Here is a 23,030-nt window from a genome sequence, read left to right on the forward strand (position 1 = left end):
CGTGGTCAAGCCTGGCTCATGATCACCAGTAAATATATCTGAGAAATATCACTGAATGAAGATTTTAGGCTTTCACATTAGCTTCTCGCCCTGGCTAGCTGCTAACTTGTACTCGTACTTGTACATGTGCTATATTTTAAGTATGTAATTTCCTACTACTATGCTGTACACTATACTAGTGTATCATGAAAGATCATCAGAAGCGTGAAAATTCTCATTTCTTTCCCACAAATAATAAATAGTCTTTGTTTACCTATGTCAGTGAGGTGTAGTAACAAGCATGCTCTTCAACCAAAAATGAAACGCTGTATAATTAAGCAGTGTATGCACCTATTGGCATCCATTCAACACTTTGTGACTGCTGTAATTCCCGGCCTACAGAGCGCACCTGGTTATAAGCCTCGGTACACAGATAGAGTTTAATGGTAGTGCGGCGCTAGCATTAGTACGGGGCTAGTGTTAGCGTGGCGCTAGTGTTAGCGGACCTGATTATAAGCGCTAACGCTAGCGCTTCACACATCACCGCATAAACAGCAGGGTTGAAAGCGTGTGAAAAAAGTCGTGGCTTGTAGGCCGGAAATTACGGTAATAGGTCCAGATTTCAAATTGATTAGATACATTTCTGAGTGAATTGAGACTCAATCATCATCCTCATCATCATTTCAGTCCCTAGTAAATACTCCTTGACACATTTATTTTGGTAGTCCGTGAGAGTTTTCAAATGTAAAATTTGTTGTTCCTTGGCTCAATAAAGGTTAGCAAACAAAGGTTGGTTTTAAGTCGCCGTAGGCATATTAAAAAAAGCACAGTTGGGAAAATGAAAAATAGCTACTTCACATCACGTTCAAAATTACCTAAAAGGCTAAAGGTGAAAAAAAAAAAAGCTTAATACAGCCGCACCAGAATTTGAGGACAAATAGTTTCATTAACGCTGATTAGTTAATAAGTATTGACTTAACCACTGCCATTGCATTCATTAATGGCCCAGGCTCTCGGGAGTGAGCATAGCGCCCTGCACAGAATAAATAGAGAAACAAGAAAAACATACTTTAACTGTGCAATCAGCAGTGCAGTTTGGTTTACTCTATTGTTTCGCAGCTACAGATTCAATTCACGGTTTTATCACGACACTAAATCGCTGTACTCAAATGTCACCCTGTAAATTTTACATCTGGGTAATAAGCAGTGTTTGAACATGGGGTGACACAAAGCGAGTAATTATGTGGTGAGGGTCTTGTAACGCTGTCAAAGTTCATACTTTAATGGTCAATTTAACTTGTGGTGAAATATGATCCAAATACCCCACTTCTTGATTGTGATTTGGTTTCAAAATCACCATGTTAAAAGTCCACTGTCATGCAATGCATGATTTATAGTATGTTATTAATAAAAAAAAAAAAGGCAACCGGAACGGACCCATCCGTTGTTCTCACAACACAACATGATTTTGACGTATATGGCTTTTTGTTACTCCCGCTATGAAATCCTCTCGAGGGATTTGTTTTCGAGAAGAAGCAGGAAGTGACATTGGTAGCAGACGCCCACTCAGGTGGTCTCAAATGTTTCTACTAGTTGTACCTGCCGGAAGGCAGCTCTTTGTTCCTTTGTGCTAGCCAAAATGCCGGCTCTTTGTATTGCTGGATATTGTTCGAACACTCGGGAGGATGTATTCAGTCTTCATACTTTTCAAAAATACCCGGTTCGTCGTGAAAAATGGATTGCACAGGTGCAAAGAACGAGAGCTTTGTGGGTTCCGAATGACAGGTACGTGTGTATACAACTACTAAAAAAAAAAAAAAAGTTTGGGGGGGTGGGGGGGGGTAATTCTCTCAGAATGTAACAAAAGATCCTTGCCCGTAAATCAGGGGTGTTAAATGTGTCAACGTACCCGTCGGCACCGAGCACGGCTTCACCCGGGCTGGCTCATACACACTATCTGGGAGTCTGTTGTTAGTTAGATGTGATCCGCATATCATCTAAATATGGCTTCAAATGATAGGGTAATTTTGCCCCGCTCACTTCACTCGATTGTGAAATGTTCTCTTTGAAAAGACCTTCTGTGTCGCATAGTAGGGTCCACAGCGTGTTTTCAATAGCGAATGTCGCGGTGTGACGTCACGGACAGAAGATGCAGGCAATCTGACTTCCACTTGGATGTCGAATGAGACTTCCGCAACTTTGCGCATGGATGACCCGCTCTCTGCTCACATTCATTTTTTCGTATGGACATTGAAGTGAATAAAGTTAATAATGAATAATGTAAATAAAGTATTTTTCATTCCAGTATCTATTTTAGAATGTTTATAGGCATGACACTTGACCTTTAAGGTTAGAGATGACTGCAATCATGGTTTTATATCTCTTAATTTGTCAATTAGTGAAAGACAAATAGTGTGAATAAATAATGTGAGATTTACTGTTTTTTCTGTAGCAAATTTTCAAACTATGTGTGAAAGGCAAATAAGTCATCACGTATCTGATCATTTGATCGCCGGATGCCGTTTCACCGTATGAAAGGCCTCCAAGTTGAGGCAATAAGCAACTTTTGCTGTGTTCTGTTCACATGACAGACAACTTGGCTGAGAGAATTTGTCAGGATCAATTAGAATAAAGGTATTATACTATGTGATCATTCAAAATGCCTTGTGTCTTGTTTGACAGCAGCTTGGACATAAATAAAATATTGGGAGCATCTCGCAAGGTGACGTGATATTGCTGTGGGCTAATGTGAGGTCTTTTCAACCCACGTCTGAGCGCCATATTTATGCTGATCTTTTCAAACCACTTCTGTCTAACCTACAGGCCCTCGAAGAGAAATCACAGCCGACCTTGCAGATAAATTGCGCACCATGCTTTGCGGAGAACACAAACAGGAAATAATCAACCGACTCTGGTGTCCAACTCAAGGCCTTGGGCCATGTCTACCCCACCACATCATTTAATGTGGCCTGCACAAATTTGCGGCAACTTCCACGATTCTTGCTAATATCCGTAGCAAAATTTCAGTCATATGTAGCATTGTTTTGTTACAAGTCTCCTTTTTACAGTAACTGCAACATGCAACAATTGTTCTATGTGTGTATATCTTTAATTCTTTATTGTCTTTATTTTGCTTTCATAGTTTTATTGAGTTATTATGATGTGGGTCTTTTTACGAATGCTGGAATGTTCCGAGAAGTGCCTATTTAAGGACAAGACAAGGACATTTAAGGACTGTGGAGGGGAGATTCTTACGATCACTACTACCTTCTCCTGATTTGGACAAGTACACAAGTACACAGACATCACACTGCTTTCTGGGACATTTCCGGAAACATTCCCCTACTTGGACGTACACTAGAACTAACATTCACCTATTTGGGAACATTCATTCGACTTTGGTGATTATTCATCGTTTGGCTAGAGTAAATGGTCTTTGATCTTCTATTTTGTGTTAGTTTGTTATTGTTTTATGTGGTATTGTTACGTGAGTGTATAAATTGTCTTAAACGCAATGCAACTGCTTTGTTATATTTTGCTGGTTTGAGCAAGGGAATTTATTCTAAACTCACACGTAACACAATACTTACTGTCCCTCCTGAAAAACATTGTGGAAAGCCAATGTTTTTCCCGACTGGCAACCATTTCAAACTCAACTTTTGACAGCAGGTCAATGAGCAGCATCCGACCTTCTTGTTACATCAAGAAACCCAGCGTTTGTCGTCAACGTCCACAGCCGGCGGCAAACGGAATCTCTGGTGCTGACGCAGAAACAACGTACGTAAATCCAGCAGACAAAGATGGTTAGAAAGGGGATGTCCACTCTTTATTTGGGAGCGCAAAGGGAAGAGAACAGATGTGGCCTGTGGGCCAAAACTGCTGAATCACCATGTCTTAACGCATTACTTCATCACTTCCTGAACCTGCAGCAATAGCAGCGGTCTCTTTCTCTGGAGATGCGCACAGAGCAACTGTCGTGATGAAAGGCAACGACGGGAAAGGAAAAGGCAGGGTGGGTGTGACATGCAATAAAAAAAAAAGGTATTTTTCCACCAGCTTATTTTGTGAATCACCCGAGCCCTCTTTCCGGCAGTATCACCTTGAACGTCCCTGGACGCTGTCTTTTCCCGTCACCCGTCAACCCAAGGGGATGGCACTGTGTTACGTAACCGCGAATCCGCTACGTCAATGCTACTAATCACGCTCGTTCCTGCATCCTCCTCTCTTTTTGCACCACATTTACAAAAACACACTTTAACGGCACACACGATGTTTTTGCAAGAGAGAGTGACTCGTGACTAATTGCTGATACTTAGGGAAAAATATTGGGTCTCATTTGCTGTCTGCTAACTGCGGTCTCAATTTCCCCTTGCAACACAGATTGAAAGCCATTATCTGTCGAATAAGGATAACATGTTAAAATCTATGCCGGGGTCACTAAGCAGTTTGATAGATTGCCCAAAGTACTTTGCTCGAATTGGCGAAAAGCCCGTTTCTGTCGGAAGTGAAATAAAAACCCAAGAATGTCAGTGTCGTTATACAACCCAAATTCTGATCCTGGTTTATAAAGCTCCAGACTAACCTTTTCAAACTTCAAGGAGATTTAATGTAAATCAGTTTGGGGGGGGGGGGTAGTGTGAATTAAACAGCATAAAATATGAAATATATCCTCTAGAAAAAGAGTAGGAGAGATTAAATATAAGGTTATTTATGGCCAGAGGTGGGTAGTAACACATTACACTTATTCCATTTCATTAAATCAACTAACATTGTGGTACTTGTGAGAGTAATTAGAATGAACCATACTTTTTTACTGGAGTATTTAGGTGAAAAACAATCAATACTTTTATTCCACTACAATGATCCATATGCTGCTTGCTACTTTGTTTATTCATTATTTCATACACGATATATTTTTATTTCGATTTTTTTCATCTTTGACCTCCGCAAAGGGCACCATTGAGCCAATCCATTGTGACCAAAAGTATCATTTGACTGCATTTTACCAATCAGAAGGGAAAAGGAAGTCACATGACTGCATAGAAACACTTCTTCTGGGCCAATCAAAGTGAGTCCATTTTAGTCGGGGGAAAAAATAGCCGTGTGAGTGGTTGCAGACGCCGAAAAACTGTTTGGTCATCTAGCCTAGACTCAAATTGTGACTCCTCAAACCAAATAATTTTAGCTGATGTCTAGCTTCAGAAAACACTGGGAAATTGTAAATGTTTTCACATGCACACACGCACACAAACAACTATCAATTATTGTGGTCTGCAAAAAACTTCATGAAGTCAGTAAATGTATAATGCAAATAATGTTTCTGTAAAAAGTACTTCATACTCTAAGGTTGGTCTTTCTGTCTTTCTTTTTTTTCCAGGTACTTGAAGAGAGCTAGGTGTAGCGTATCCAACCTGACTTTGGGCAAACGGAGACGAAATCCTGGATTGGTTGGCAGTCGACCGCAGGGCCCATTCAACCATTCACAGCCTCACTGAGTGGAAATGGAACACATTCTGAACTACACCAGTGACTCTCAAAATGTGGTTCTGGTACCACACTAGAAAGTGCAGTTCAATTGTATTTTTTCATCTTGTATTTTTTGGTACAGTTTTTCTTTATTTAGGCGTAGATTAATATTCAAACTGAATAATTCCACAATAACGCGCAATAACTATTTTAATTAACATTTTAACCTACTATTCAAATGGTGATCATGATGGTTGCGCTCAGTAATTTTTTCAAGTGCTACTTTGTGTAATAGGTTTGAGAGTGACTGAACGACACCATTTGCGACTTGACTCTAATCAAAACAAAGTGACACCGTTCAACTTTTTTTGTTTTTTGACGATCTCTGTTGCTCGATTTCTCGTTATTTTTATGGACACCATTATTTAGAATCCTCCGCAATGCATTTAGCAGATTACTTTTACACCACAGGTGGCATAATCATCTCTACTGTGACACACGATGATATCAAGCCAGAATAACAGTACAGTACCATAATCACTGCAAACCAGTGTTCATTTTTTATCACAGAAAAGTAAATATCAATGGGAGGTACATCTAGGAGAAAAATGGGATTAATTTTGATACAGTAGCAATTTGCACCACCATTTGAGGAAAATTTATGGTCAAATAATGCTAACAAGGAACCTAGCAGAGGGGTCTCTAACAGTTTATTACTTTGGAAGTTGAGGCCATGAAAGCCTAATGTGTTGTTTTTTGCAGAGTGGAAAAATCAACAGGAGGCACGGTGAGTCATCTGGAAGAGTGTTGGCTTCACAATTCTGAGGTCACGGGTTCAATCCCAGACCCGCCCGTGTGCAGTTTGCATGTTCTCTCCGTGTCTGCGTGGGTTTTCTCCAGGCACTCCTCCCACATCCCAAAAAACATGCAACATTAATTAGACACTCTAAATTCCCCCCTGGTGTGATTGTGAGTGCGGCTGTTTCTCTCGATGTGCCCTGCGATTGGGTCGAAACGAATTAAGGGTGTACCCCGCCTCCTGCATGTTAACAGCTGGGATAGCCTCCAGCACTCCCCGTGACCCTTGTGAGGAAAAGCAGCTAAGAAAATGGATGGAAAATCAACATTTAGTGAACTGTCTCATATGCAAAAAAGAATGTTAGGAAAGTGATTCCAATTATAATCATTTGGAGCCTTCTCAATCTAAATTGTAATTTCCTGACATTACTGTATCTATTTCAATAGATTATGTTTCCAATTAAAATTCCTCTCCAGTCCTTTGGGATAACAGGTTTTCACTGTATTATTTCATCAAGCACAAATGCTTTAAAACACATCCCCTCAGCTGTAGTGGCCTGTATTAAAATGTAAATTGCATTTTACAATCTAAATCAATACTTGTGTATTTGTTTAAATCAAATGCACGCCTCTAAGATTGCATTAAAGGAGAAATGGATTCCGTTTGGCCATGCATTCAAATGTGATGATTTTATGGCTGCAGGCTTCTCACGTTCAGTCGTCACCACATCATGGGTGGCCGCCATCCAATCGTATGCCAGCAAAACACTCACAGCGAGAGACGCAGGATTAACATACTGCAGAGCTTCCATTCACATTCACATTCAAGCCAGCGCTGTGTATTTAACCTCCTTGCATAAAACACACAGCCACTGTAATATGGTTTGAAACCACATTTTTAACACTGACATTTTTAACACTTTAACACTGACAGTTTCAGTTTGCAGTCGCAGAGACATGCGCTCTATTTAGTACTTACAGTAGTTCAAAATGTGCCTTTCAAGATGCTGTAACAATAGAGGGGTACAGAGTCAGGGTTGAACGATTCCAGAAATTTGGTAATTGAAGTTACGGTTATGATAGTTATGTCGACTTCATCTAATTGATGATTCGCATAATTTTTTTCCCCGCCGTTAAGTCGCTGTGTCCACGAGGATGCCCGGTGGCACACTGCTGCATCTGATCAATCTTGGCACTACGAAAGACATCTGGTTTGAAGGAGACTCGTGATTGTCGGTGGAGATAGTATTCTCATGCAGCAGTAAGTAAACTTTTTCCTTGTCATGTGTGGGGTTCAGTTGCCTCGCATCAACAGTGTGAGTGCGAATGGTTATTTGTCTCTATCTGCCCTGGGACTAACTGGCAACGAATCCGAGGCGTATTCCACCTTTCACCTAGGTGTACTGGCGCCTCTCTCAGATAACTCAGGGCCAAAGGCAGGGTACACACTGAACTGGTTGCCAGCTAATCGCAGGGTACACATAGGCAAATATTCGCACTCATAAAGCCACCTATGAGCAATTAAGTCTTCAATAAACCTATTATCTATCGTTTTGGAATGTGGGAGGAAACAGGAGTGCCCGGAGAAAAGCCACACAACCAAAGGGAGAACATGCAAACACTACAGAGACGAGGATGGATTTGAACACAGGTCTTCAAAACCATGAGGCAGATGTGCTAACCAGTCGACATCCGTGCTGCCATGGGGTGTTTTTCTGCACATGGGACAGGACGGCTGCGCTGTATCAAGGCGAGGATGACCGCAGCCATGTATTGTGAGATTTTGGGGAACAACCTCTTTCCCTCAGTCAGAGCATTGAAGATGGGTCGTGGCTGGGCTCTTTCAACATGACAATGACCCGAAGCACACAGCCAGGAAAACCAAGGAGTGGCCCTGTAAGAAGCATATCAAGGTTCTGGCGTGGGCTAACCAAACTCTAGACCTAAACCCAATAGAAAATCTTTGGAGGGAGCTGAAACTCCGTGTTTCTCAGCGACAGCCCAGAAACATGTCTGATCTAGAGAAGATCTGTATGGAGGACTGGGCTAAAATCCCTCCTGCAGTGTGTGCAAACCTGGTGAACAACTTCAGGAAACATTTGACCTCTGTAATTGCAAACAAAGGTTACTGGACCAAATATTAACATTGGTTTTCTCAGGTGTTCAAATACTTATTTGCAGCTGTATCACCCAAATAAATCGTTTAAAAAAAAAAAAAATCATACATTGTGATTTCTGGATTTTTCATTTTAGATGATCTCTCTCACAGTGGACATGCACCTACGATGAAAATTTCAGACCCCTCCATGATTTCTAAGTAGGAGAACTTGCAATATAGCGGGGCGTTGAAATACTTATTTTCTTCACTGCATAAGCATATTTCTATGACGGTTCTGGTGTTTGTGAAGTTTGACATCTAATATTCAATTTTTTCATGCCGTATAATATCACCGCTTTTTATGTCACAACAAAGGATGGTACTCGTGTCATCTAATTATCACTGTGTCAAGCCAAACATATTACACCTTCTGCTGGGTTCTTTGTAAAAAGTAAATGTGGCTTATTTCTGGATCTTCTGCTACGGCTGTAATGCAGCAACCAAAACGCATTGCACTCAATTTTCTATAATATATATATATATATATATTTATTTTCCCCCCCCCCCAAATAGACTGTTTCCTGCTGCATTTCTTTCAGGTTGTTTTATACCCTGTGGGCTTTATTTTACTAGCAGTGTGGAAAAACTATTGTGTCCTGATTTCTCATTGGTTGGAACAGCAATGAGGGGCATACAAACGAAATGGGGTGGGGAAAGATACATGATGTTTGTAGACATTCAAGGTACCAGAAAAACTGTATTTAATTTCGGCAACCACTCACAATGTGTGTTACCACACCAAACAAGAGCAGTGAGTATGCACGGATCGCTGTAATTAATTATTATCATTGCGAGACTGACATTTTGCCACATTTAAAGGGAATGAAAGGGGCCACTTTGATTGGCAGCAAATGAAGTCAGATATACAGTACACACGCTGACAATGTTGCACTGCATCGCAGATTCATGATGGTGCAATGATGTACGAAATTACCAAGACCACTTCAAACTGCCCCTGGTGCACAGTTGCACCATCCATTGCAATGGACATGCAATGGATATGCATGCAACCAAAATAGAGTGCCTTGTGTGTTCAAATTAGGATGCATATGCTTTTACGTGGGTCAGTGTTATGTATAAGCAGCACTGATGGAAAATTGAAGGAATGAGTTGTCTCTCCACTCTTGGCTGTCGCGCCATAGCTGCAACAGAGACATAATGACCCCACTCAACTCTCCTGTCATGTTGTTTTGAAGCCATCTGTCGCAATCCACAAATTATACTGTATCTTACACCGGATGCTGAGGCTCCTGGTGTCACGGATTTAATTGTCTGCTTTAAGGATAAAAAAACACAGTTGCAGCAATATCTCACCTTTACCAGCTTGACTGTGTAAAACCTAAAGGCATCTTATTACCAGACTATTTCGCTGCATCTCTAACAACAAGACGCCATGATTACACAAGCCACTCAGCATTTGGGGGGGGATCTATCACAATCTGGCCTTATTGTTATGTCAAGGTGGGGGTCTGTGCCCTACTAAGTGCTCTTGTTTGAGATTGCATCTTTCATGAGAATGGAACCGAGAAGAATGCATAGAGCATCTTAATGCAAGAGAAGTGGTAATTGCTTGGACAGAAGCCATTCCAACTCAATTCCCATCTCTTCATTTTCTCTACAATTCATCGATGAACAGTCATGGTATTAGCTTGCCTTTCGATCTGAACAAGCTGGGGTGGACTCTTTGGCTCTCGGAGTGGCTGGCATTAAAAATTGATCAGATCGATAATTGGCAACACAAGATACCAGCAAGTATCAGGATTCGACATCCAACAAGTCATTTGCCCTGAGACTTTCAATAATAACACAATCTCTCACACAATATCATAATCAACACCCAACAACACGGTGTACAGTACTTTACGATCCACAAATGTCACATGTGATTGCCAGAGTGTCAGAGAGAAACCAGACAGTTAGAAACATTATTACACAAGACATCTATCAAGAATGATGTTTTATTTAGCGCTTACTTGACCTTTCCATGACAGTGGGTGATGAATGGGATGTTAGCATAGGGATAATAACCTGTTAGCCAATATGTGCTGTCTAGGAATGAAACACAGCTCTCTGACACTGCCACATGATCAAATACACAGGCTGGTGAAAGCACTATACATGCAACCCCTTGAGAAAAGCTCTTCTATTTTGGGAGCTCATCTGGCTTGTGCAAAATGGAACGTCAACAAAAATTACAGAAATATGCATCTTGTGGTGATCATTAAGGGCTGCAGTTGGCTTACAAAATAGTCAGTTTGTCGTTATATTGCATCAAATTTCAAGAGCACATCATAAACACCTACCTACCATACCTAAGGTCACTTACCACTCATGTTGCGGTTCATCAATGACCAGGAGGATCTTAAACTTCTTGGAAATGGAGGGAGAGGGAGCTGACTGCTCCACAAAGCCAGCAGCAGATGCCGCCGTCTGCTTGACCACGTTGGTGATGGAACTGAAGGAGCTGAAGAACCCAGAGGAACCACCAGAGGAGGAAGCGGTCGAGGTGGATGACTGGGCCTGTTGAGGTTGCTGTTGAGCCTGTTGGGATGGGCGGCGCTCCTGAGGAGCCAGGGAGCTGATGGGTGCCTGGGACGGCGCCGGGGCTTGAGTGGGAGACTGGAGAGGAACAGCCTGGGAACCGGCGGGACCTTGCTGGGACGGGGACGAGGCGGTCGCGGGAGGGGGCGCAGGCGGGTCTGGCCTCTGGAGGTCCGACATGTAGCCATTGGGCAGGTTGGACATGAAGCTGCTGTCGGAGAGGCGGCGTCGGAGGAAGTTCATGGCGGCGGTGGGGATTCCTGGTCCTTCTTTGGGTTAGTAGTCGAACAAAAACACGTGAGGGTGGCCAGAGAGGGTCACGGCGAAGTGGTGAGGTGACAATCCGAGGTCAAGCGAAAAATGACAGAGCATATGGAGCGATGTATGGAGGCGATGGATGCAGTCCTGCTCCAGTCTCCAGGAAACTGCTCTCCACACTGTTGTTCCTCCTGCTGGGTTTCTCACGAATGCATGTGCGTGAGGCGTATGCGTGAGAGAGGTGTGGCGTCGCCCCCTGTGGGTGAGATGCTGCTGCTCTTCCGCCTTCAAACTATGGCTGCCGCCTCCTGACTTCCTGCGAGCCGAATGAAAGGATGCTGCTCGCTCAGCTTACCGCGCCCCCTCCCCTCGCACTCACGCCATCGCTTGCCCCTCCTCTTCCTCCTGCATCATACACGAAACCTGTCTGTGTGTGTGTATCGTGCTGCAGTCTGGTAGTGCTGTGTGCCGTGTGCAACCAGTGGAAGGGGTTTCCTTCTTTGCATGCTATCCATCCCTAAAAAATGTAGTTTCCTCTCCCCACACACATTTTGAGAAATCCTCCATCCCTTCTGCAACATATCAGATTGTTTCATATTTGGAGCACAAACACGACTGGCATACCCACACAAATGGCAGTAATGCTTACTGTTTTTTTTTTTTAATAGTAAGCTGTGTTTTGTAGATCACTGCAGCACCCACAGCACATGTGAACAATCAAGAAGATGCCAAGTCCTTATCTCGCAGCAGTTATTTATCATGGCTCATCTTTTCATTTGAAAACAAACACCTCTATCTCTCCCTCTGTCTTGCTTTCTGTGTGCCAGATTTTATTAATATCAGAACACTCGAGCCACACAACTCCTAAATTCTGCAGGCAAAAGATCTGGCTCTATGCTCTTCGGCTTAGAAATATGAAAAAAGGCGACCATAATTTGAGGTAGTACCAATATTTTAATGGAGGAACCATTCAGATGAGCTCTATGAAGCAATATGAATCTTATCCCATCTGTCGGCCATTGTCGTGCAGCTTTTCATGCAGTTCACCTCCGTTAGTCAATTAATCAAGGGTACTTTAACATCCACAGTTCCCTTTTCAGCTGTCTGAAACCAATGATGGTTTTGGAAAAAAAATGTTCGGGAATTCCAAGCTTTGGTTTGTTTTCAAAAATATCCAAATAAAAAAAAAAAAAAAAAACACACACACACACATGGTTTTGAACTGATAAAACTCAATTCGTGTGACAAAAAATACCCCTGTTATTGTGGGTAAACAAAACAAGGCAGCAAGTATTGAGCATGTATGAGGGCACAGCTAAAATTCTACACATGTGCTCATTAAGGCCGGTCTAATGTGTTTAAAAGCTATTTGTAATGGTCCTTTCCGATGGCGATCTTAAGCTCTGCCTCCTTAGCCATGTTCCACAAGCTTCCAAAATAGCGATTGAACAGAACACGTTTGAAGTTGATTCTCTACCGTGTATTCCAGTAAATATTAGGGTATGTTTTTTGCCAAATGTGTCAGACTTGTCCAAGAGAGTTCTACAGAGAGGTCTCAACTATTTCACGCAAGGATATATACAGGGAATAAAAATTTTGGACGGACCAGGAAACAATGTCGCAGTTACACCAAAAATGTTGGCGATCGATGCAAAAAAGTTTGACACCTCACAAACTTTATATTGAAATCTAACAGGATAAAATAAATAGTGGAATCGTACTGCGCATGTAAGGCAGGGTGAGTATTTTTTACTTGGAAAGGTCACGAGTAATATCATTGTGGTCTTTATAAGTGAGTGGGTGTATTCATTTGACTTGGCTCGTAATCGAACCCAGTGCTCTGTCTTAAAAGTCTGATGTGATCCAAATAGGCAAATAAACATTTCTCTTGCATGACATCGCGCATTTAGCATCACTAACCCGACTCTTCGACATAAAACATGACACACTTCATTCAGCAGGTCAGTGTTACACGAACAAAGTGAAAGTTGTTCTCCTGCAATGTATAAAGCACCGATAATAATTCCATCAAACTCCGAGAAGATACTTCTCCTTCACTTACCTTGGAACATACAGCCTTGTGTGTGTTGATATTGTCCACACTTAGTTGTACGTGCGCTCTTCCTCGAGCCTTAATCCATCGTAGACACTTCGTCAACTGTGTTATAGGCTTTGGAAAATGAATCAACCGAGCCCCTTTTAACCTAGCCGGATATCTTTCATCAGAATAGCACGTTCCCCAAGCTCATCAGAGGAACATTTGCTTCGTAACATTAACTTTTCCAAGCCCACGCTACTGACAATCAGCATTGCTTGTGGGACAATATGGAGAGAAGGGCATGTCAAGCAAGGGGTTTAGACAATGCGATTATCTGATTGGCTACTATTGTTTGAGTGATTGACCGGTCGGAAAGGTCCATTAGTACAATGCGATGATTTTCAATTGGGGTGAGAGAATACAGTATCAGTAAGACCTTGAGTCATCCCTTGAGCCGCTGAGGCTATTGCTAATGTTGTTACTCTATTGCACAACACAAAGAACATGAAGACAGCCAGCTACAGAGATGTTTAGGGTGAAAATGATGACTCTCCTCTGCAGGTTGTAGCAGACCAAGATCTAAAATTTCACATCAAAACCGCATGACACTAGGTAGATTTTGATATGGACCGATGTGATGCATTACCAAACATGCACTCTTTTGGTGATTTGATTCATCTTTGTCTTCCACAGTGGCACTCACCAAAAGGATGGGAAACCCCACCACACCACAGAAAGCTCAAACAAAGCAGTCACACGTCGCTGTTTTGTGCCTCGAAAAAGGAAAAAAAAAAAAAGAGAAACTAAATGAAAATGACAGTGAGTAGGATGGCTGTGTCATTAGCTGCTAGTGGGCTCGTGAAATGTGGCTGGACCAGACTTAGCTTTGTCTACAGCTTTACTCTACGTGCAGCATGGAGCACACAACAGACACACTTAAAGGACCTCGAGGGCATGCCTTATATTTCATGATTTAAGAGGCATGGAAAAACAACAAAATATAGTTTGTTGAGATATTTGCAAAATAATGTCTTACATGTTTTATCATTACAGAGCTATTTAAAAATGTAACAAATGTAGCCAGAGAACTAAAAGCTAAACTGATTGTGTACCTAAATGCAGGAGGGTGTTTGTAAAGTTAAATGAGCTAAATATTTGTTTTCTCTCAAGGTTTTTTCACTTTAGTTTTGAACAAACTGAAAACTTCCAAAACTGAGACGTCATGAGCCATTAATATAATGCCAAATTGGTAGGTTCTTAAACAAAGAGGCACCAAGGCTGTTAATGTTCTTTCTTTTTAAAATAACTAGCAATGCCTTATCTTTTAGAGACAATGCGAATTTAACATATAAAAGGTTAATTATCCAGTAAAAAGGAAACCAATTAGTCATACTAGCGAAAGGTCTTGTTTTCTCTTTTGTCTTAGACAATATTTTACCCAAATACTCCATTGTTCAAATTTTCATTAAGATACATGAGTACTACCATATTCAATAGCTGCAGCCTTCCAATCAACCCACATTTCACATTATGCAAGAGGAACTGAAAACAATTGTCATATTTTTGCTTAACAAAACCCTTTGCTTTGTGTCCCTATTCGATGACAAGTAACGTGCGAAAAATTGCTCCTCAAAATTAAAAAGTTGCTCCCCAAATGAAAAAATGATTACAAAAACTGTTCCTCAAAGAACTTCTTTTATTTTGAGCCGTACTTCCTCTGTCAGAAGAGACAAATGACCCCATTTATAAGTCGAGACAAATAGAACAAAACCTATGACACGACACCAGGGATTTTAACTTAACTCCCACCCCAAAGAAATACCAAGAACAGCTTCTCAAGGTTTTGGACAGGCCTTGATAATGACGTCTGGTGCCCCAGTTAGTTTACTTGGGTTGACAGCTTTTAGAATAGAAAAGCACCGTGGAGAGATAAAATTGTTAGCTGACAAAGCAGGGAGAATGCAAAAAAAAAAAAAAAATCAACAAGATGCACGAGAGTATTGTTATTCTTCTACTTGAATTTCAAATGCACTACTTAGTAAAGCACGCAAGCACAGGTTTGCACGTTCGAGCCGGGCCCGGGGAGAGCGCTCACCCTTTGCTGTTCGGTGACGCGTAAGGGAGCTGCCGTGAGTCACGGAGCTTGCCGTGTGAAATGAAACGACATCCTATAAGCTCCTCGTGGCCTACATGTTTCATGGCACACGCAGCCCATTTCCACACATGAGTTATATAATAATGTAAACAAGAAAGCAAGACAACGGTTGGCTGCCAAAGCCAAACATGGCCTATATTCAGACTGTGGGGATTAGAAAGCTGGAGCCAGTCCTTAGTTATTAGGATGAATATTTTCTGTACTGATGTAAAATACACTGGGAAACACCAAGAATTGTCTTGAGGTGCTTCCAGACCACAAATGTACAACTTTTTACTTACCTGAAACGGAGAAATAACCTTGGATAATAAGCCACATGCAGCTTCATCAAGTCTAAAGACAGCTTTGTAATTATTTTACAACTGGCAAGACCCCACCCTACCTACTTCTCTGCTCACTATGCATACCATCACAGCTACTCTACGTCATGGAAGTTTTACTAACTTTTTTTTGTCGCCAAAGTCTGCACTTTTGGTCAATCTTTTCAATGTTCTGGCCCAAATGACGGGAACAATCTGCAACAAATAAAACTCACCCTATTCATCATTTATTTAAAGGCGACATATTTTGTCAAACCAACTTTTTGTAGTATTGCAACTAGCCAAACATTTTATAGTATTTAATGTAATTTCTCCATGGTGCTTGTGAAAATGTGAAATATGAATTAAAATCATCCACGCTTTGCTGAGTCCCAGACTATTTTTTCTGCCAAGAAGCCTGAAAACAGGTCATTCAAATTCAAGTTTATCTACATCACCAGCAAAATCTCCAGCTAGCCTTTCTGGTGCTGGGCAACAGTAGGTCTTCTCTATGGAAGTAACCAATCATAGGAAAGTGGGCCATACATGGACAAAGTGGATACAAAACTGGGTCAAACAGAAGTAGCTGTCATAGAGGTGCCTTTTCTCGATATCCAACCATCCAGCCATTATCTACCGCTTTCCCGGGTCGGGTCGCAGGGGAAGTAGCTTCAGCAGGGGTATCCAGACTTCCCTTTTCCCAGACACTTCTTCCAGCTCTCCCGTATGGATCCCGAGGCGTTCCCAAGCCAGCCGAGAGACATAGTCTCTCCACCGTATCGTCGGGGTCTCTTTTCAGTGGGACATGCCCGGAACACCTCACCAGGGAGGCGTCCAGGATCCAGCCGAATCAGATGCCCCAGCCACCTCATCTGGCTCCTCTCAGTGGGAGGAGCAGCAGCTCGACACTGAGCCCCTCTTGGATGACCAAGCTTCTCACCCTATCTCTAAGGGAAAGCCAGAAAACCCTGCGGAGGAAACTCATTTCGGCCGCTTGTATCCGGGATCTTGTTCTTTCGGTCATGACTCACAGCTCATGCCCATAGGTGAGGGTAGGAACGTAGATCCACTGGTAAATTGAGAATTTCGCATTTCGACTTAGCAACCTCTTTACCACAACGGACCGATACAAAGTCCACATCACTGCAGACGCTGGACCGATCCGTCTGTCGATCTCCTGCTCCATTCTTCCCTCACTCGTGAACAAGACCCCAAAATACTTGAACTCCTACACTTGGGGAAGGATCTCATCCCCGACCCGGGAGAGGGCATGCCACCCTTTTCCGACTGAGGACCATAGTCCTGGATTTGAAGGTGCTCATTCTCATCCTAGCTGCTTCACACACGGCTGCAAATATCGCTCTAGACATCTATGACAAAAACAAGTTTGTTTGTTTTTGTTTTTTTAATGAAATTGACATTTTTATACCAAGTTCATGTAACACAGTCACTCTATGGAAGTCTAAACAGCCAAATTACGAGACCTATAAAAAGTTAGTGAGGGATAATGTACATGATTGCTGCATCTGTTTTGCCTGTTAAGAGCCTTTGATGGCTGTGTGCACAAATGCACAATGGTCCACAATGAGATGGATGAGAGAGTTTAGTAAGGATGAACTGGACTGGCCTGCCCAGTGTCCTGACACAACCTGACAGAAACCCATTGGGATGAATTTGAGTGCAGACCAGGTCTTCTTCTCCAACACGTGACTTTATAAATGGGCTTCTGGAAGAATGGTCAAGAATTCCCTACACACACTCCTGAAGTTTGTGGATAGAGTTTTCATAGGCGTTAAAGTTGTTATAGCTGTAAAACTTTGATCAAGGTCATATTAAACCCTGGTGATTAAGAAGGGGATTTCACTTCAGATCATATGAGTCATGGTAACTGAGCGATTACTTTTGGCAGCATTGTGTATGCCTTACCTGAATAAAGGTTAAATAAAATTAAAATTAAACATCTGGTTACATAGATCTGCTAAATTACTATCACAACTGGAAATTGTAAAAACAAAAATAATAATAATAAAAAAGATAATGCTACAAAGACATGAATGCTCAGTCTTGATATTTTGCTGACCTTATTACCCAAACTGGGGTATGGATTTTTTTTTTTTTACACAACAACAAAAGGTTGAATCAAATAGAAACATTTCCATTACAAAAACGTTCATTTTGAACTCTTCCCGATAATTTTTGTATGATTAAACACGATGCTTTTTTTAGGGGTGGGGGTGTGGCAATTTAATCAGTGATGTTGAAGGGAGTGCATGGATTAAAATGATTGGGGAATAATTTATCTTGAGTTGAGGAGTAAAATACTTCAAAAATCAAGCCATTGTGCAACTCTTGACTCTTTGAGGACTGGGGGCTGTTTAGTTGTTATAAAGTAATAATAGGACAATACTAAATTAATATAATCTGTAACAACATATTTATGAAATAAATGTGACTATATATGGATTTTTTTTTCGTTTTGAGGTTTTTATGTGCTTTTAGATTCATGTTAATGTTGCAGTCATGATCGTATGCATAGAGATACATGGACATGAGAGTGATCTGCAAATGTACGGTCAGACATGCAAGAGATCAAAAAGCCTTCAGTAGTGAGATCTGAAGATAAAGTAGAAGTTTTCTTCTTCCCCAAAGGGATGTGAAGCATTTGCGCTCCCACACAAGTCTGTGTACGTGTGTGTGTTTAATGACGGCGGTGCTTTTAATGTTCAATCATGATGGCACGGTCAGTAATGGTGATCTCCATGGCAACAGGTGCAAAATCGCTGGAAGGATTCTTGTAGTTATTGTGTTCATGATTCCATTCGAAGCGCACGTAGGCGGGTGTCTGATATCAGGAAAATTGCTTCACAGAATGTTTCATAACAATTGCTTCTTTTTTGGATGGGTATAATAACTGATTAGTCAATGAATTCATTGTTGGTTTATCACATTTTGAAGCAATTGACGCAAAATATATGCGTACAGCAAGCCGCCGGTAGAGGTGCTGTTGACTGTCAACTATTTTGCTGTCGAAAGAAGCTCAAGTATAATATCAGCTAAGGTCTATTATATGCAGACCACTGGCATGGCTTGACTTCCAGTTTTTTTGTGCTTTATACTAGTCAAGTAAAGTGAAGACAGAAGGAGTAAAAGTACGTACATACGGCTTCTACTAACTGTGCTATTTACATTTTTTTTTTCCTTTCATGGATGCTGGGGTAAAACACAACTGCCTCAGTATTTCTGCATTGGGAAAAAGTAAATATTAATTAATAAAACAACAATGAACTAATTGTAAAATTAGACAAACTCAGTGAAATGAGACAGTAATGATGTGGATTGGAAATCCAACACTACGAAATCTACATAGTTAGAAAAACCAACCCCCCAAAATCAACTCAAATTTAAAGATCTAATCCAGAGGACCTGTATTTCATTTGTCTATGATGCAAATGTAGCTAAAATTTTATTAAAAAATATTTTGAAAATTCTCAACACAACAGAAATGAAATAAATTAGCATCAAAGTCAGATTTGAGATTTTGTTCAAAATTAGATTTGGCAATTTCCGTAACTCCTCAGAATATGATGTCTAATCCAGACAAAATTTAGCAAGATAGTAAAGAAACAAGCAAAGATGGTGAGGAAATGTGTTGCATATGGCTGTTCTGCAACAAATGCTGATGGAGTCATCTTACATGAACAGATAGGCAGGTTATGGACCAGGTTTGTGAAAACAGCGGGCGCATTGGACTTACAAATCAAAGTGGACAGTAATGTCCCAAGCATTTCACGGAGGACTCCTTTGAAAACCCGGTACAGCGTTCACTTGGCTTCGCTAGCAAGTAAGTACCTATGTGTTCAATTGTTTAGTATTGACAAGTATCTACCCCGTTTTAAATGTAAGTACAATACCGATACAGATATATATGTCAGCTAATATCTGTATCCATGTGATGTTTAGGTGATGAAATTTGGACACTGTGTAGTCAGTCTACTGTTGACGCTGAGGTCTTCCTGAAATTTGACTACGGCGGTGTGTGGTCTCAAGTGTCAGGTGTCAGGTTATAAAAATTACGGGCTAAATGCATGTAAATAACGCGAAGAATGGGCTATAAACATGTGATCTTTAAACACAGAACGATATCGAAGGTTACGATTTTTGTTTTACGCCTACTCAGTTGCTCGTACAACAACAGACTCGCTGTTGTGTGCAAGCAACATCAGACGTTCAAACGTGTTTGAATTAGATGATTTCGTCAACAAGGTGTACGTAGATTTCTTGAAGCACCGACCGGTCCGTGTTTTGGGTGCAAAGTTCCACATCCACTTTGTCAGGTCTTGCCGAATCGTGTCGTTGTGTTGCATTCGTCAACTCAGGTTCAAACATATATGGTTGAATTACACCTGCATGGGATGTTTTTCGAACATGGGAATAAGAAAATTCCTCCACTTCTGTTCCTATCTCTTCCAAAGAGCATTCCATAAAAACATCTTCATCACTGTTTTCTATCTCCTCTAGATCCCATTCATAGTGTGTATGGTTGTCTGTATAGGAAGCCATTTCCTCAACTGGGGTTGTCTAGATGTGATGTCACATGGAAGAAGCTTCTCCAGAGCCTGTTTGAAACAGCCATCACAGGCATTTGGATTACAGAAAAAAACTGCATTTTGGGACTAATTTACTTCAAAACTGTTGTGTTGAGAATATTTTTTATGAAACAGTTGCTCTGGATTAGATCTTTAAGCAGCACAAATTTGATACTTCTGTGATACGATGCCAGGTGGAAATGTGTTTTGTTGCAGCTCATCACTTACTACCAAAGCACTTGTCCACACTCAGGGAGCTCATTAGTCATTACTGCTCAGTGACCTTATCAATATTCATTCGCTGGTGAAAATTGGCCTTTTCGGCGTTTGCGTGGTCTCATCCTTGGCTATTGGAATGGTGGACTACAGACACTTCCTGATCTGCCATACCTGTTAGCATTGAATAATAATTCAATGTGAACATTTAATGGAACACTTACGAGTACCTCAGAGCTTTTACAACATCATAGGATGTTTTCAACCAGTTTCCCCAATTAATATGGTCTATTTATAAATGCAATGTTTTAAGCCTGGCTTTACACTGCTCAGTTCTAGTGAAACAATTACCCTTTTCCCCCCTGAAATGACACATTTGAGACAAGCGTGATTGGTGGGCAGCTTTGTAACACATTAGTGACCCCAGCAGAGCTCCGCCTCCCTGGCCCAGCTCCACAGTTGCATCAGCACAGTGGGCACATGTATTGTTTGAAAGTATCAGTTTTTTAATAACTACTTCACTAATTCACTCTACAAAGACAAACATTTCTACAAAATTCCCATTTTCACATACACATTGCATAGTGGGCCCATGGGTGCAGCCAGAGAAGGAGACTCTCTCCCCATCTTCAACAAATATCTAATATTAAGTGTTAGCACCAGGTATGTAACAGCGAGCGTGGTGGGTAAATTAGGGACAGCTTCAGAGGACTTGTCCACACCAAAATAATGGGTTGTTTTCACGTGACGTCACCCGTGCTGCCATTTTCAATCCCTGAGCTCCGTTGCTCATACAAAGGCATGGTGGACGACATTATGTTTCTAACTGCATTTATTGAAGACGCGATTGACAGAAAATCAAGCCCAGACTATTAGGCTACCTGGCATGGAACACATCTTGGGACTCAGGACTGCGACACAAAGGTGCAGTGTTGTGTCTCGATCTTTTACTCTGTGAGAAATCACGAAGGAGGAGCACTTACCTGTATGCTGACACAAAAAAACGAAAGATGGTGGAATATTATTTTTTTAATAGCGAGGTAACCTCCATTTTTCTTTCAAAAAGTAAAACCTGTATATTAGTCCACCACAAGCAAAGCGAAATGTTTATTACTTGTTTACAATTTGATGACAATGGCAGAAAGACAAAAGAATAAACAAATCCAGTATTTCACAAAATTCTCAAATCTTTCAAGTGACTAACAAAAAACAATCTTAACTGTAATGTTGGCTTTCTGAAAAGAGTATCGATTAAGCTTGATGGCTCGGCGACACATCAGCACGATGGAGGTTGAGACCGGGCAGCGTGATAGCAGCGTCGAGCAGTCGTCCACAAAGCCAAGTCTCCATGAAGCACAGAGCCGTAGAACGTCCAAAGTCTTTTGTCTGAAGTGTTAGACAATGTCCCCGCTGACGCAACCGGGAGTTGTGTACCGGATCGCGAGGCTTTGAAGAGCGCGCCGACTAGTAAGTCTGGAAAAAGCTTCTGCGCATTGGCGAGAGTTGTCGAAAAAAAGTCAGGAAAAAAGTCAGAAGAAAGCTCTCTGATGGTTAGCAAGTCCTCTCTTGTGTACTTGAGTCTCGAGACGCCCGTGGGACACAAAAACACAAATTGTAAAGGAGAGTATTCGGTTGACTTCCGCACTGGTACGCGTTAGGTCGGGAGATTAAATGGCGGTACGCAGCTGTGTATGCGTAATTCAGCAAAAAATGTGACATCAGTGAAAACAACCTATAGAAATATTTTTTTGTAATGTATGATGAAGTCAGAGTACCTGAAAAAGCCACTTCCAAATATAAGCACATGCAAACTCCACACACAAAGGCTGGTACCTGGATTCATGCTGCCAAGCTCAGAAACTTCGAGGCAGACGTGCTCATCACTTGCCCACCACTAAGATCCCTCTTCTTTTTCATTAGTATAATAAATGTAACATGGAGTAACTACTTTTCCGTCTGTTCATTACTGGTCAGAATTTTAAAGACTGCAGTAGTTTCTCACAAAGGTTTAAAACAGGAAACCTCACCTGGAAAAACTCAAGGTCAACAGTTAACATGGTGTAACTCTAAGCTGTACAACCTTACGTCCTGCTAAACCAAGATGTTTGTTTAACTCATTTTTCATTGTTTCGATGCATAACTCTCTAAATTAACTGCTTTTCTCTCCTGGTCTTAGTTAATGTGGTAGTGGTCACCACTTAATTTTAACGGTGAACCTTACAAAGAAACCTACGCCTAAATGCTAGCACAGATGAGCGTGCATGATTGGCAAACAAGCAATTACAACTGTCGTAATCAATAAAATCACATTTACACTTCAAAGCTGCCATCTGCCGGCTAAACAAAGAACCTACCCGGTGTTCGTCCTCGCGTAGTAAAACACAGCTTTAATTGAACGGTGTGCATGTGCACGTCATCTCTTATTTTAATACGTTCGACGTGAAGCTATTCCTTACCACGACAGCCATGAAATCAGCGATTTCCCTTTCCAGACCAGTTTCGCGCACTCGAACTCCATATCCCATGAGTCTCTCTG

General features: G+C 41.4%; 1 protein-coding gene across 2 annotated transcripts in view; it reads right to left on the reverse strand.

Annotated features, from left to right (window-relative positions):
- Window positions 1–23,015, reverse strand: part of syn2b (synapsin IIb) — an 82,588-nt gene extending 59,573 nt beyond the window's left edge. Inside the window, exon 1 of one of the 2 annotated variants that reach the window (XM_061833694.1) lies at window positions 22,951–23,015. In XM_061833694.1, coding sequence (XP_061689678.1) covers window positions 22,951–23,012 — 62 coding nt within the window. In that variant the 5' untranslated portion in view covers window positions 23,013–23,015. Of the gene's footprint in view, window positions 1–10,727; window positions 11,304–22,950 lie in introns of those variants that run through there. The other variant, XM_061833693.1, reaches the window with a different exon arrangement.
- Between the last annotated feature and the right edge of the window lie 15 nt (window positions 23,016–23,030).

Source organism: Syngnathoides biaculeatus, chromosome 10 (assembly GCF_019802595.1).
Source record: "Syngnathoides biaculeatus isolate LvHL_M chromosome 10, ASM1980259v1, whole genome shotgun sequence".
Classification (NCBI taxonomy): Eukaryota; Metazoa; Chordata; class Actinopteri; order Syngnathiformes; family Syngnathidae; genus Syngnathoides; species Syngnathoides biaculeatus.